Consider the following 12,914-nt stretch of genomic DNA (forward strand, 5'->3'; position numbering starts at 1 on the left):
AGGAAATTACCATGTCACAAACTTACACTAGTACCTCTGTGTTAAAAAATTGGGAGGAGGAGTTTGATGGAGAAGATGATAGGTTCAGATGTGAATATACTTAATTTGTGTTGTTAATAAATAACTAAGTGAAATAAATCTGTAGTATTTTCAAGATATAGATAGACTACTTTTAAGGTGATATGTGCAAAAAAGTAGTGATTTGAGTTGCTGCCTGCTTTAAGTAATTATGAGAATCTGAAATCTTTGGGTACAATCTAATGATTGCAGAGTTGGATATTGAAGAAATTAGGTGTCAGTTCTTATATTCAAATTACATGCTTCACTTTTCTAGACTCTGTTACGGCATGGTGCAAACCCAGATCTGAGAGATGAAGATGGGAAAACTCCATTAGATAAAGCTCGGGAAAGGGGCCACAGTGAAGTAGTAGCTATTCTTCAGTCTCCAGGTGAGTGGTAAAATCTTTGCTTTTAAGCCATCTGCTGTTACTTTCCAGCTTCACTTTTACAGACATAGCTTCACTTCTACAGACAGCACTATATATATATATATATATACATATAAAAACATTCTATAAATGAATTATTTCTCTGAAGTCATGTAATTACATACATAGACTTTCACATTTGATAAACCTTTAATAGTGTGCTGTTTAGAGTACTTTGGGATTGTGCGTCCATGATTCCAGAATGACAGAATCAAAAGTTTAAGGGGCATGAGACTGTCCTAAAGAATATTTGGGTATCGTGTAGATGAAATACTTTGACCAAATTTTCAAGTTTTCACAGAGTAGATGAATGCAGAGCCTTTATGAAAAAATTTCTGGAAGCAAGTGGAATATCCAAAATAATTTCCTTAAGTTGAGATTCAGTTTGTTGGTGGGACTAACGTTCTTTAGTATTCTTTTGCTTGCTTTGGCAGCATATATACAAAAAATTGGAATGGCAGTATTCTTACGAATACCTTTGATAGATACAATATCTTAATTTCAATTCAATATTGTTAATTAGGGATAATTATAGTTTGAAATTGGGTACATCTTAATGGTTTTTTTTTTCTTCATTGAGAGGAGAAGTTTCCAGAAATTTATTTATTGAACGCTATTTATCTGCAGGTGATTGGATGTGTCCAGTTAATAAAGGAGATGATAAGAAAAAGAAAGATACAAACAAAGATGAAGAAGAATGTAATGAGCCAAAAGGAGATCCGGAAATGGCACCCATATACTTGAAAAGGTTATTGCCAGTGTTTGCACAGACATTTCAGCAAACTATGCTGCCTTCGATAAGGTAGTTATTCATAGTATTTGTGTTTACTAGTTAAATTATTATGCCATTTTTATACTATTTATCTCCCTCTTCCCAGAGGATTAAACATTATTTTAATGTTGAAAAGGTATTATAAATTAGATTGTTAGGTATCATAAGAAGTAAGATTGGAAATTTGATTGGAGAGTCCAGTCTCTTCTGCTGATTATCTGACTTAGAGGAGTTTAGAAAGTGAAGACTAGATTCCTGAGAGTTTTTGTAGGTCGCTGAATATCAACTCTAGAGAAATTTTGTAAGTACAGCGAACATTTATTTTTCCTTATGGAAGACTTTTTGATACAGGCAGCATGAGATGGTTATTGGAAGAGTTACCCAAATAAAGGGGACTTGACTTCAGTTTACAGTACCCTTGAAGATTAGTGAGGAAGATGTGAGTAATAATATAGAGTAGTGAGTGATTAGACATACCATCAAGTTCTCTGGATAGCTAATCGGGCTGTGCACATTGGAGAAAATTTTATTTAGAAGGGAGATTTAGGGGCATGTGGGTGGCTCGGTCGGTTGAGCGTCTGACTTCAGCTCAGGTCATGATCCCGCGGTTTGTGAGTTCAAGCCCCATGTTAGGCTTGCTGTTGTCAGTGCAGAGCCCACTTCAGATCCTCTGTCCACCTCTCACTGCCCCTCCCTGTGCACTCCTTAAATAAATAAAACATTAAAAAAAAAAAAAGTGAGATTTAGACCCTTGGCAGCAGGCAGCTGGTTGTGGTGGGACAGTCCTGGAGTAGGAGCTATAGTGGTGTGTGGGGATCTGACGCGGTAGCTGTAGAGCTGATGAGAAGCTACTAAAGTTCCTGTGGAAGTAAATTAGAATTTTGTAAGAACATAATGGATGGAGAAGAGAACACCCATGGTCCCTATGAAGGCACTAAAGCCATGTATTCAAATTGATATCTTCATATGGTCATGAATTTATTGTAAAAAGAGAACCTGCACTAACATCCGGAATGGTAAAAGCCATGTTGAGAGGAGCATGGTCAGTTTTTTTGAGAATGAAACTAATGAAGTCCGGTTTAGAGAGACCCCTTCACATATGCCATCAAAAGTATACATGTATTTTAAGTGCAAGATTCACTATACTAATAACTCCACAGAGATTCCTGAATTCTCAGTTGAACCTGAAATTGCACCGAAACTGCTGATGGCTGCAAACTTCCTAGATTGTTAAGTAAAATAAAGTATAATAAACTCTTAACTTTTTTCAGTGTTTAATACCTGTAGTTCCGTTAATTTTTTCATATATAGCAAGTTGTCTGTGTGTAGTTGAACTTTTTTTTTTTTAAGTTTTATTTATTTAAAGACAGAGTGCACCAGTGGGGGAGGAGCAGAGAGAGGGTGAGAGGGAGACTCCCAAGCAGGCCCCGCATTGTCAGCTGTCAGCTGATGTGGGGTCAACCCACGAACTCTGAGATCACGACCTGAGCCAAAGTCAGATGCTTAACTGATTGAGCCGCCCAGGCACCCCTGTTCTTGGGTCTTTTGAATGGTTTGTTGCCGCATATCTTTTAGGTCTCCGTTCAAATGTTACATCCGTTGATGTTTATCCACCTAATTTAAATTTACCCCTAGGAAACGTTTCACATAAATTATGATGTTTTACTGTCTTCATAGGGCTTTCAGTGTTTGAAATCATGCTTTCTTTGACTTTTGTCTTATTGTCTGTCTTCCCCCTAAAGTAAACTCCATGAGAGCTAGCCTTGTGTACTGCTCTATTCCTGCAAAGACAAGGAGGTATAGAATAGGGTTTGATACTTAGTAGGTACTCAGTAAATATTTAGTGTATGATTGAGTGTTCTTTGTTAGCAGTTGCAAGTATCTTAATATTAATGGAGTAAGTTTGGATTCATGTGATATGTTTGGATAGTTCAGTGAGTAATATTATAAAGTAAGAGCCTTTATGACCTATGAAGGCCCTTGTGGCCCATGCTAATGAGCATGGACTTTTAATCCACAGGTAGAGAAGGGTCATTAAATACCTGTGAGGATATATGTCACAGTTGATTTTTTGATTTATAAAGATTACACTGGGAGCCCAGTGGAGGAAAAGACTGGGGGAGAGCAAGAAGACTATTAAACAGTTCATTGTGATATAAACTTCAGACACTTGCTTGTGGGTTGGATTCGTGGGAATACATTCAGAAGGTTGAAACATGGGTTGTATAAGGGATTGATGACCAGTTTGATATGGGTGATGAGGGAAAAGAAAGGGTGAAGAATGACTTCTGAATTTTTGGCTGAATGATTGAGAATTTTATTTTGGTCATTTTAAGTTAAGGAGGTCTTTAGAACATGTAGTTTTGTAGGATCAAGTGCCTAAGAGTTGACATTAAAGTGTAGGCAGTCTGCTTTAAGTAGGAAAAAAGTGTCAGTAAGATAATTCACTGTGAACATGAAGTACTTGGTTTTTATTCTTCTCCAAATAGCTATAGAGATGTAGGTGTTAGTGGGGCCACCTTTTTTTTTTTTTTTAAATAAGACTTAGAATCATCTTGAGGACTGAGCACGTTCATTTTTGAGTAAGATAATTTGACCTAGAAACTTTATTTTAATTTGTTTTAAAATTTTTTAGTGTTTTATTTATTTTTGAGAGAGAGAGAGAGATAGAGACAGTGTGAGCAAGGGAGGGCCAGAGAGAGAGGGAGACACAGAATCCAAAGCAGGGGGCGCCTGGGTGGCTTAGTCGGTTAAGCGTCCGACTTTCGCTTAGGTCATGATCTCACGGTTCGTGGGTTCGAGCCCCACGTTGGGCTCTGTGCTGACTACCAACTCAGAGCCTGGAGCCTGTTTCAGTCTGTGACTCCCTCTCTCTCTGACCCTCCCCTGCTCACTCTTTCTCTCTCCTAGAAATAATAAATTAAAAAGAAAAAAAAAAAAAGAATCCAAAGCAGGCTCCAGGCTCTGAGCTTAGCTGTCAGCACAGAGCCCGACATGGAGCTTGAACCCACAAGTCGTGAGATCATGACCTGAGCCAAAGTCGGACGCTTAACTGTCTGAGCCACCCAGGTGCCCCTGACCTAGAAATTTTAGAGTACTAGCTATCATGACAATAAAAGGATCCTGATATATTTGGAGAGTTGCTTCATGATAAGGTCATCAGAAAATTATGAGGTATTCTACCATATAAGAGTTCCTTTATTGGATGGTTATTTTCTGTCACTCTTTTAAATGTTTTAAGATTATCTAAATATAATTTTAGTTTAGTACATTTGATGCCAAATCCTTCCAGGTAATAGTTAGACACATTTAATTATGGCAAGTAAGAAAGCCTGAGTTTTAGGTAAGAGTTCAACCTCTGGAGTCACTGCAGAGTAGGTCCAGATGCCAGCATTGCCATTTATAGATAGGTGGCCATGAGCAAAGTACTTAACATTTTTGATCCTAATTGATTTATTTCTAAGGTTGAGATAATTACAGTAAACTCTCTTTTAGGTAAGAGAAAAAAATTAGATGTGATTAAATGTTTAGCATAGTGCCCAATATTTTAGAGGTATTTGAAAAAGTTTATTTACAGAATTATTTAGCAATATTTTTAAAAATTAAAAACAAGGGGGAGTAGCTTATAACCTGATTTTTTTACCATTTCATTTTAAGATTTTTTTTTAAGTTTATTTACTTATTTTGAAAGAGAACATGAGCAGGAGAGGGGCAGAAAGAGAGGGAGAGAGAGAAAGTCCCCAAGCAGGCTCTGTGCTGTTTTGTGAAGCCTGATGCAGGCTCCATCTCACAAATCCTGAGATCATGACCTGAGCTGAAATCAAGAGTTGGACACGTAACCAGTTGAGCTACCCAGGTGCCCCTCATTTTAAGAATTGATTAGAAGACTCAGCATATGTGCTCTGATCATACTGTTAAAGGAGGGTCTACGTGTATGGACTTTAGCTGTTATCTGTCACTATTCTGTAATGCACAGTGTCTGCTTAGGAAATAAAAAGCATATGACAGATTAGTAAAGGCTTTAAAAAAACTTTTTTAATGTTTGTTTATTTTTGAGAGAGATGAGAGAGGGAGCTGGTNGAAGCAGGCTCCAGGCTCTGAGCTGTCAGCACAGAGCAGGACGTGGGGCTCAAACTCACAGACAGCTAGATCAAGACTTGAGCCCAAGTCAGATGCTTGGCTATTAAACAATTAAAAGCAGTTTCCTTTCTTCCTTCCTCCTTTCCTTCTGTCCTTTTTTTTTTTTTTTTTTTTTTTTTTTTTTTTTTTTGGGGGGGGGAGGGNAGAGAATAAGTAGGGGAGAAGGGCAGAGAGAGGGAGAATCGTAAGCAGGCTCTGCGCTATCAACACAGAGTCTGACGCAAGGCTTGATTCCATGAACTCTGAGCTTATGACCTGAGCCGAAATCAAGAGTTAGATGCTTAACCGACTGAGCCATCCAGGTGCTTTTCTTTCTCTCTTTCTTTCTTCTTTCTTTCTTTCTTTCTTTCTTTCTTTCTTTCTTTCTTTCTTTCTTTCTTTCTTTCTTTCTTTCTTTCCGTCCGTCTGTCTGTCTTTTCTGTCTGTCTTTCTAGAATCGAATGCCATGGACAAACTTATTGTACCATCTACTGTAGACATTTTAAAGAGATGGCTTTGCTTTTGCATGGTGTCTGGCTGTGTAAACTGCTGAAAAAAAGAACATAGTATTCAGCCATGCCTCATGGGAGGGCAGTTTTAATGGTGACATAGTAGGTAAAAACCTGATTATTCTAAGATTTTTCCCTCCAGTTTTATGGAGATATAATTGTATTAGTTAAAAATGTACAACATAATGATTTGATTTATGTATTTCTGTATGATTAGACTGAGGACTTTACATTTTGTTTTTGAAGAATGGCTACATGAATTTTGAAGAAGTTTGATAAACAGCTTTGGAATTAGTGTCAGTAACTGGACAAAGATTGAGTTTACTTTTTAGCAGAAATCCTTGAGGATCCAATTTTTTTATCACAGTTTTTGAGAAAAAACTAGAACTTGGTTGAATTAAAAGGGAAATTGTTCTTGGACAAAAATATTAAATAATATAAAGATGTAAATTCTGCCAAAATTAATTCATTGATTATGCAGTTTTAGAAATAATTACAGAATTTGTTTTAGAACTTGACAGATCTTAAAATCCATCTGGAAGAATGAATAAGATTTTCATAATCTGAATAGCTAGTGTAAACTTAGAGTAATTAAGTCTTTATGATAACATAAGAGTTTAAAAGTCAGTGCAATAGTCTAGCCCCCCCGCCCCCCTTTGAGCCAGTAATATATAGGAATTGAATGTGTTATAATGGAGATTTCATAGATAATTTGAGAGAGGGAGGATTATTAAATGGCATTAGAATGTCAACTTTGTGGGGCACCTAGGTGGTTCAGTTGGTTGAGCAACTGACTCTTAATTTTGGCTTGGGTCATGATCCCAGGGTCGTGGGATTGAGCCCCACGTTGGGCTCCGCACTCAGTGTGGAGCCTGCTTAAGATTTTCTCTCCTCCCTTGCTCACATGTGTATGTGCTTCCTCTCTCTTTCTCTCACCTTCTCCCTCTCTCCCTCAAATAAATAAACTTAAAAAAATAAAAGAATGTCTTCTTTGTAGTTTGATTCAAAAAGATCAGGTTAGTCCTTTACACTGTATATCTAACCAAACTCTAGGTGAATTTAAAGGAAATTTTTTAGAAACCTGAGGAAAAAATATTCTTTTTAAAAAAAATTTTTTTTAATGTTTTATTTATTTCTGAGAGAGAGAGGCAGCGTGAATAGGAGAGGGTCAGAGAGAGAGGGAGATACAGAATCCAAAGCAGGCTCCAGGCTCTGAGCTAGCTGTCAGCACAGAGCCCGACATAGGGCTCGAACCCACGAACTGAGATCATGACTTGAGCCGAAGTCGGCCACTTAACCGACTGAGCCACCCAGGTGCCCTGGAAAAAAATATTCTTGAATGTTTATCAGAATTTGATAGGAAGAATGACTTTCAAAGCTTGTTTTAGTACTTTCATGTTAAGTTTATTTGGATTGTCATTTAAATAAAAACAAAAACAAGCTACATATCAGAACCAATATTACCCACAGCCAAAAGAGTGCCAGCAGTATAACTTATAATTCAAATAAACACACAACAGATTGGTATTTATTTGTTCACAAATGACCAAGGAATACTGTTTGTTTGTTTGTTTGTTTTAATACAAAGAACACACAAGTTTTTGGTAAAAATGTAAGAGCTTATTTAAATAAATGTGCTAAAGACATATCACAGTGTTGAAGAAACTGACATGGAAAACTATTAGGTATAATTCTTGAAGAATGATTGGCTTAAAATTGTAGGATTTTAAAGCATATATGTATTGGTGGTTTTATATAGGTATACCTTGTGAAAGGATTCTCATCTTGTTAACACATCCATCACATCACATATTTATCTTTTTGTTTGTGTGTGTGAGAATGTTTAAGTTCTGCTCTCAGCAAATTTCAGTTATACAGCACGGTGCTATTAGCTATAGTCATCATGTTTTAAATTACATCTTCACACCTCATTCACCAGTGTCCTCACCCTCAGTCCTGGCAACCACTTTTTTACTCTGTTAACTCTATGATTTGACTTGTTTTTTAGAATCCGCATGTGTGATACCATTCATTGTTTTTCTCTAGCTTTTTTCACTTAATATAATACCCTCAAGGTCTGTTCATGTTGTTGCATAGTAGCGTTTNAACAGGCTCCAGGCTCTGAGCTGGCAGTCAGCACAGAGCCCGACGCGGGGCTCGAACCCACGAACCGCGAGATCATGACCCAAGCGAAAGTCGGACGCTTAACCGACTAAGCCACCCAGGCGCCCCGCTTAGTAGCCTTTTAAAAAATGGGTATGGATTCAGTACCGATACACATTCAGTACATAAGAAAGTTTTTAGACCTTCAGATCCAAGAACCCTTCCACTGAAAAAATAAAACTGTTTCCATGAAAATAGTGCTATTTCGGGGCACTTGGGTGGCTCAGTCGGTTAAGCGACTGACTTCAGCTCAGGTCATGATCTCATGGTTTGTGGGTTCGAGCCCCGTGTCGGGATCTGTGCTGACAGCTAGCTCAGAGCCTGGAGCCTGCTTCAGATTCTGTATCTAGCTCTCTCCCTGACCCTCCCCTGCTCACACTGTCTCTGTCTCTGTCTCTCTCTCTTAGAAATAAATAAAAAATTAAAAAAAAAAAGTGCTATTTATAACAGAAAAGCCTATAAGCTAAATGGTCATAATTTATATACTAGTGTTAAACAGGAAAATTTTAGGTTCTGTGTATTATTTTAGTGTATTAGTTAACAGAGGAGTTTGAGTTTAGGTTCTGTAATGTATTAGATCTGTGACCTTAGTAGACTTACTTACCTTTCTTTGTTTCACTTTTATTCATCTGTAAAACTGAGCTAATAAAACCCACCTCTAATGGGGCGCCTGGGTGGCTCAGTCGGTTAAGCATCCGACTTTGGCTCAGGTCGTGATCTCACGGTTTGTGGGTGCAAGCCCCGCATCAGGCTCTGTGCTGGTAGCTAGCTCAGAGCCTGGAGCCTGCTTCAGATTCTGTGTCTCCCTCTCTCCCTGACCCTCCTCTGCTCACACTGTCTCTCTCTGTCTCTCAGAAATAAATAAAACATAAAAAAAAAACCCACCTCTAATAAAACCTGCCTCATGGGGTTTGTTGTATAGATTAAATGAAGTGTAGTGTTTTTAAAATACATAAAAGTGTTGGCTTTTATATGGCTTATAATGGCTTAGTGTGATAGTGACAGATAGATAATATATAAACATTTTTACTTTACAACCAAATTTAAATAACCATTAACAAAACCCAGAAGGAATTAATCCTCTTAGGGCAGTTTGCCCTCCAGTGATCTACCATTTTCTATAATGTACATGAATTTGTAATAAAATGTTTTTTAGTTGAAGAATGTTTGGTCTTATGAATTCCAGCCAGAGAGAGTAAGGATACACATCATGCTATAGATATACAGCTGTGTATATGCTGTATATCATAGACTTTAGTAGCAAATTTTTCTCTCCATCCTTTCCTGTGCAAGTTACCTCAAAGTTAATGATATCTACAGCTTGGTGCCTAGGATTTTCTTCTATGCTTAGAAAATATGTGTTAAATGAATTATTATCTTTTATGTAATAGATCTTGTATTGTTTTTATGTAACTCCTTTTAGTCTGTTTATTTTACTTTTTTTTTTTTTAAGTTTCTGAGAGAGAGAGAGAGAGAGAGAGAGGCAGGCAGCATGAGCAGGTGAGGATCAGAGAGAGAGGGAGGCACAGAATCAGAAGCAGTCTCCAGGCTCTGAGCTGGCAGTCAGCACAGAGCCCGACGCGGGGCTCGAACCCACGAACCGTGAGATCATGACCTGAGCAGAAGTCGGACGCTTAACCAACTGAGCCACCCAGGCGCCCCTTATTTTACTTTAAAAGAATAGGTTGCTTGCTATAAAACTGACATTAGTTGGTGTGATTTTTATTGAGTATCTATGTTCCGAGCAAAGAAGTGGATGAGAAGGAAAAGGAGGCATGCCAAATTGTTAACAGTTGGAATATTTAGGGAATTGGGGTTACTAGGATCTCTTATTTTCATTTATATGAGACATAACTATTATGACCATGAGTTTAAATTTGACAGAGGACAAAATGCTTAATTTGAAATTTGATTTCCATATAAATTACCAGGTATTTTAAGTGAGAACTTTGTGTTTTGGGTTGTGGGGAATTTTAAGATAGTTGCACCTTACTCTTTATTTGATTTTCTAAAATTATTACGACATGTTAATAGCCATGCTGTTAAATATAAAATGGAATAGCACATTGAAGAAAATTGTAAAGATAATTTCAGTTTTAATGAGTTTACTGTATTAACAACGGAAAATTAGTGAAATTGCCTTTAAGAAATGAGCATTACTGCTAGTATTGTCTTATTTTTTTGTATACTTTAAAAAAATTTTTTAATGTTTATTTATTTTTGAAAGGGGAGGGGAGGGTCAGAGAGAGAGAGGGAGACACAGAATCTGAAGCAGGCTCCCAGTTCTGAGCTGTCAGCACAGAGCCCGATGCGGGGCTGAAACTCCCAAACTACGAGATCATGACCTGAGCTGAAGTCAGACGCTTAACTGACTGAGCCACCCAGGTGCCTCTATATACTTTTATTAAAGTGTACTTTTTAGCAGAATGTTTACAACTTACCATTGTATATTTTAGGTTTCATTAATGTATAGTTGGATTTTATTTTATTTTAGCTCCTTATCCTGACTTCCTAAAATTCTTTTATTTTTTAAGGAAAGCAAGTCTTGCTCTGATTCGAAAAATGATTCATTTTTGCTCTGAAGCACTCTTAAAAGAAGTTTGCGATTCTGATGTTGGTCACAATTTGCCTACAGTACTTGTGGAAATCACTGCAACCGTCCTTGATCAGGAGGTCAGCTTTTTATCTTTCTTGAAACTCCTGTAGCTTTAATTCCCTTTAGACAATGGTCAGTAAAATTTAATTTTTGTCCTAATTTTAGTAAATTGTTTTGTCTGTAAAATAACTGCATTTGTCTGCTTCAGGCAACTACACTTACTTCTGTCATTTTCTTATGATTTCCTTTTTGTTTCCTTTCAGGATGATGATGATGGTCACTTGTTGGCTTTGCAGATCATAAGAGATTTGGTAGATAAAGGTGGTGATATTTTTTTGGATCAACTCGCCAGACTTGGAGTAATTAGCAAAGTGTCAACTTTGGCAGGTCCTTCCTCTGATGATGAGAATGAAGAGGAATCAAAACCAGAAAAAGTGAGTAATCTGGATTGCAGAGTTTACAGAAAAGGGTTTCTTTTGAGGAAATCTAGTTCTAATTTATGATGGCTTTTGAGAAAATAATGGCAGTGTAATATAGTGGTATAATTTTTAAAAATTTGGTCACTTAAAAAATAAAATTTCAAACTCACAAAAAAAATTACGAATAGAGTATCAGAGTGTTCTTTATAAATTCACTAATTATTGACATTCTGTCCCATTTACTTTGCACAGACACTGTGTGTGCATGTGTCATTTAAGAAATATTTGAGGAACACCTGGCTGGCTTAGTCGGTAGAACATGCAGCTGTTGATTTCAGGGTTGTGAGTTTGTATCCCACCCTGGGCATGGAGATTATTTAAAAATAATAAGATGGATACATAAGTGCCTCTTTTAACACTCTAAAACTCCACCAGAAAACCAAGATGTTGTCTTTATAATCCTGGTATACTTATCAAAATCAGGATATTTAATATTTATATAAAACTATATCTAATTCAAAGACCGTATTCAAATTTGCTGTTGTCCTTAATAGCAGTTTTTCCCCCTGGTCCAGAATCTAATCCAGGAACACGTATTACATTTGGTTATCGTGTTCCTGAGAACTCAGCCTTTCTTTTTGTTTTATAACATAGGCATTTGTGAAGAGGACAGACCAGTTAATTTGGACAGTGACCCTTACTTTGCATTTGTGATTCTAGGTGGTTAGGTTCAGGTTATGTGTTTTTAGCAGAAAGACCACAGAGGCGATGTTACATTTTTCTCAATGTATAATGTGCCTTCTCTTAGAGAAGCTTTCTTACTGATTGTTACTTGGATCACATGGTTATGTTTGTCTGGTTTTTCTTTCATGGCTTTACACTTTTTCTTTTTGTAATTAATAAGTAATTAATAGGGAGACTATGTAAATATACTGTTACTCATTAAAACGTATACCCATGAGGTTTTTTTGTTTTTTTTTTTTTTAAGTTTATCTTTGAGAGAGAGCAGGCCTGTGCAGACAATGTGTAAGCAGGGTAGAGGCAGAGATACAAGAGAGACAGAGGATCCAAAGCTGGCACTGTGCTGCCAGCCAAGAGCCCCATGTGGGGCTTGAACTCACGAACTGTGAGATCGTGACTTGAGCCAAAGTCAGACACTTAACTGACTGAGTCATCCAGGTGCCCCATACCTGTGAGTTTCAGTATCCATTGATAATTCTTACCTTAGATTGTACACTTAAAATATACCTTAACTGTCCCTGCTTATTCCAGCACTGATTGAAACTAACAATTAGTGAATGCTTCTATGTATTAGTGACAGAGAGATAATATTTTTGAGAGAATGGTAGAGTTTAGATTGTTTCTATAGAATCCTAAGAGAGTTAGAGATAGAGATATTCCTAAATTACTTGAGTAATCTGAGGGGTTTAACAACAAAACAAAGTAACAGGTGATATCTTGAGGCTGGTGATGTTAGTCTTTGTGCTGACAGCACAGAGCCTGCTTAGGATTCTCTCTCTCCCCATTCTCTCTCTGCCCCTCCCCCATTCACACACATACTTCGGTGCTCTCTCGCTCTCTCAAAATAAATATATAAACTTAAAAAAATAGAGGTATGTTTAAGGTTCATCCCCCTAGAATTCTTTTATCCAAGAAATAGGTTACAAATACCATGTGAATTCACTCATGTGTGGAATTTAAGAAACAACGTAAACTAGCAAGGAGGGGAGAAAAAGGGAGAGAGACACAAACCAAGAAACAGACTGTTAACTATAGAGAACAAAATGATAATGACTAGAGGGGAGGTGAATGAGGGATGGGTGAAATAGGTGATGGGGATTAAGGAGT

At 37.2% G+C, this 12,914-nt stretch overlaps 1 protein-coding gene, 1 non-coding gene and 1 pseudogene across 7 annotated transcripts in view; 2 read left to right on the top strand and 1 right to left on the bottom strand.

Annotated features, from left to right (window-relative positions):
* HECTD1 (HECT domain E3 ubiquitin protein ligase 1) overlaps positions 1-12,914 on the top strand; it is a 90,844-nt gene that overhangs the window by 29,381 nt on the left and 48,549 nt on the right. For all 6 annotated transcript variants that reach the window (XM_077772721.1, XM_077772722.1, XM_077772723.1 and 3 more), the window contains exons 9-12: positions 335-449; positions 1,116-1,290; positions 10,586-10,724; positions 10,911-11,081. In XM_077772721.1, the coding sequence (XP_077628847.1) occupies positions 335-449; positions 1,116-1,290; positions 10,586-10,724; positions 10,911-11,081 (600 nt within the window). The remainder of the gene's footprint in view (positions 1-334; positions 450-1,115; positions 1,291-10,585; positions 10,725-10,910; positions 11,082-12,914) is intronic.
* Positions 2,155-2,494, top strand: LOC144238821 (elongin-C pseudogene; annotated as a pseudogene).
* Positions 5,859-5,959, bottom strand: LOC144238838 (small nucleolar RNA SNORA15). Its single transcript, XR_013337223.1, has one exon. It is a non-coding gene; the product is annotated as a small nucleolar RNA SNORA15 (small nucleolar RNA).

This window comes from Crocuta crocuta, unplaced genomic scaffold (genome assembly GCF_008692635.1).
Source record: "Crocuta crocuta isolate KB4526 unplaced genomic scaffold, BGI_CrCroc_1.0 scaffold116, whole genome shotgun sequence".
NCBI lineage: Eukaryota > Metazoa > Chordata > Mammalia > Carnivora > Hyaenidae > Crocuta > Crocuta crocuta.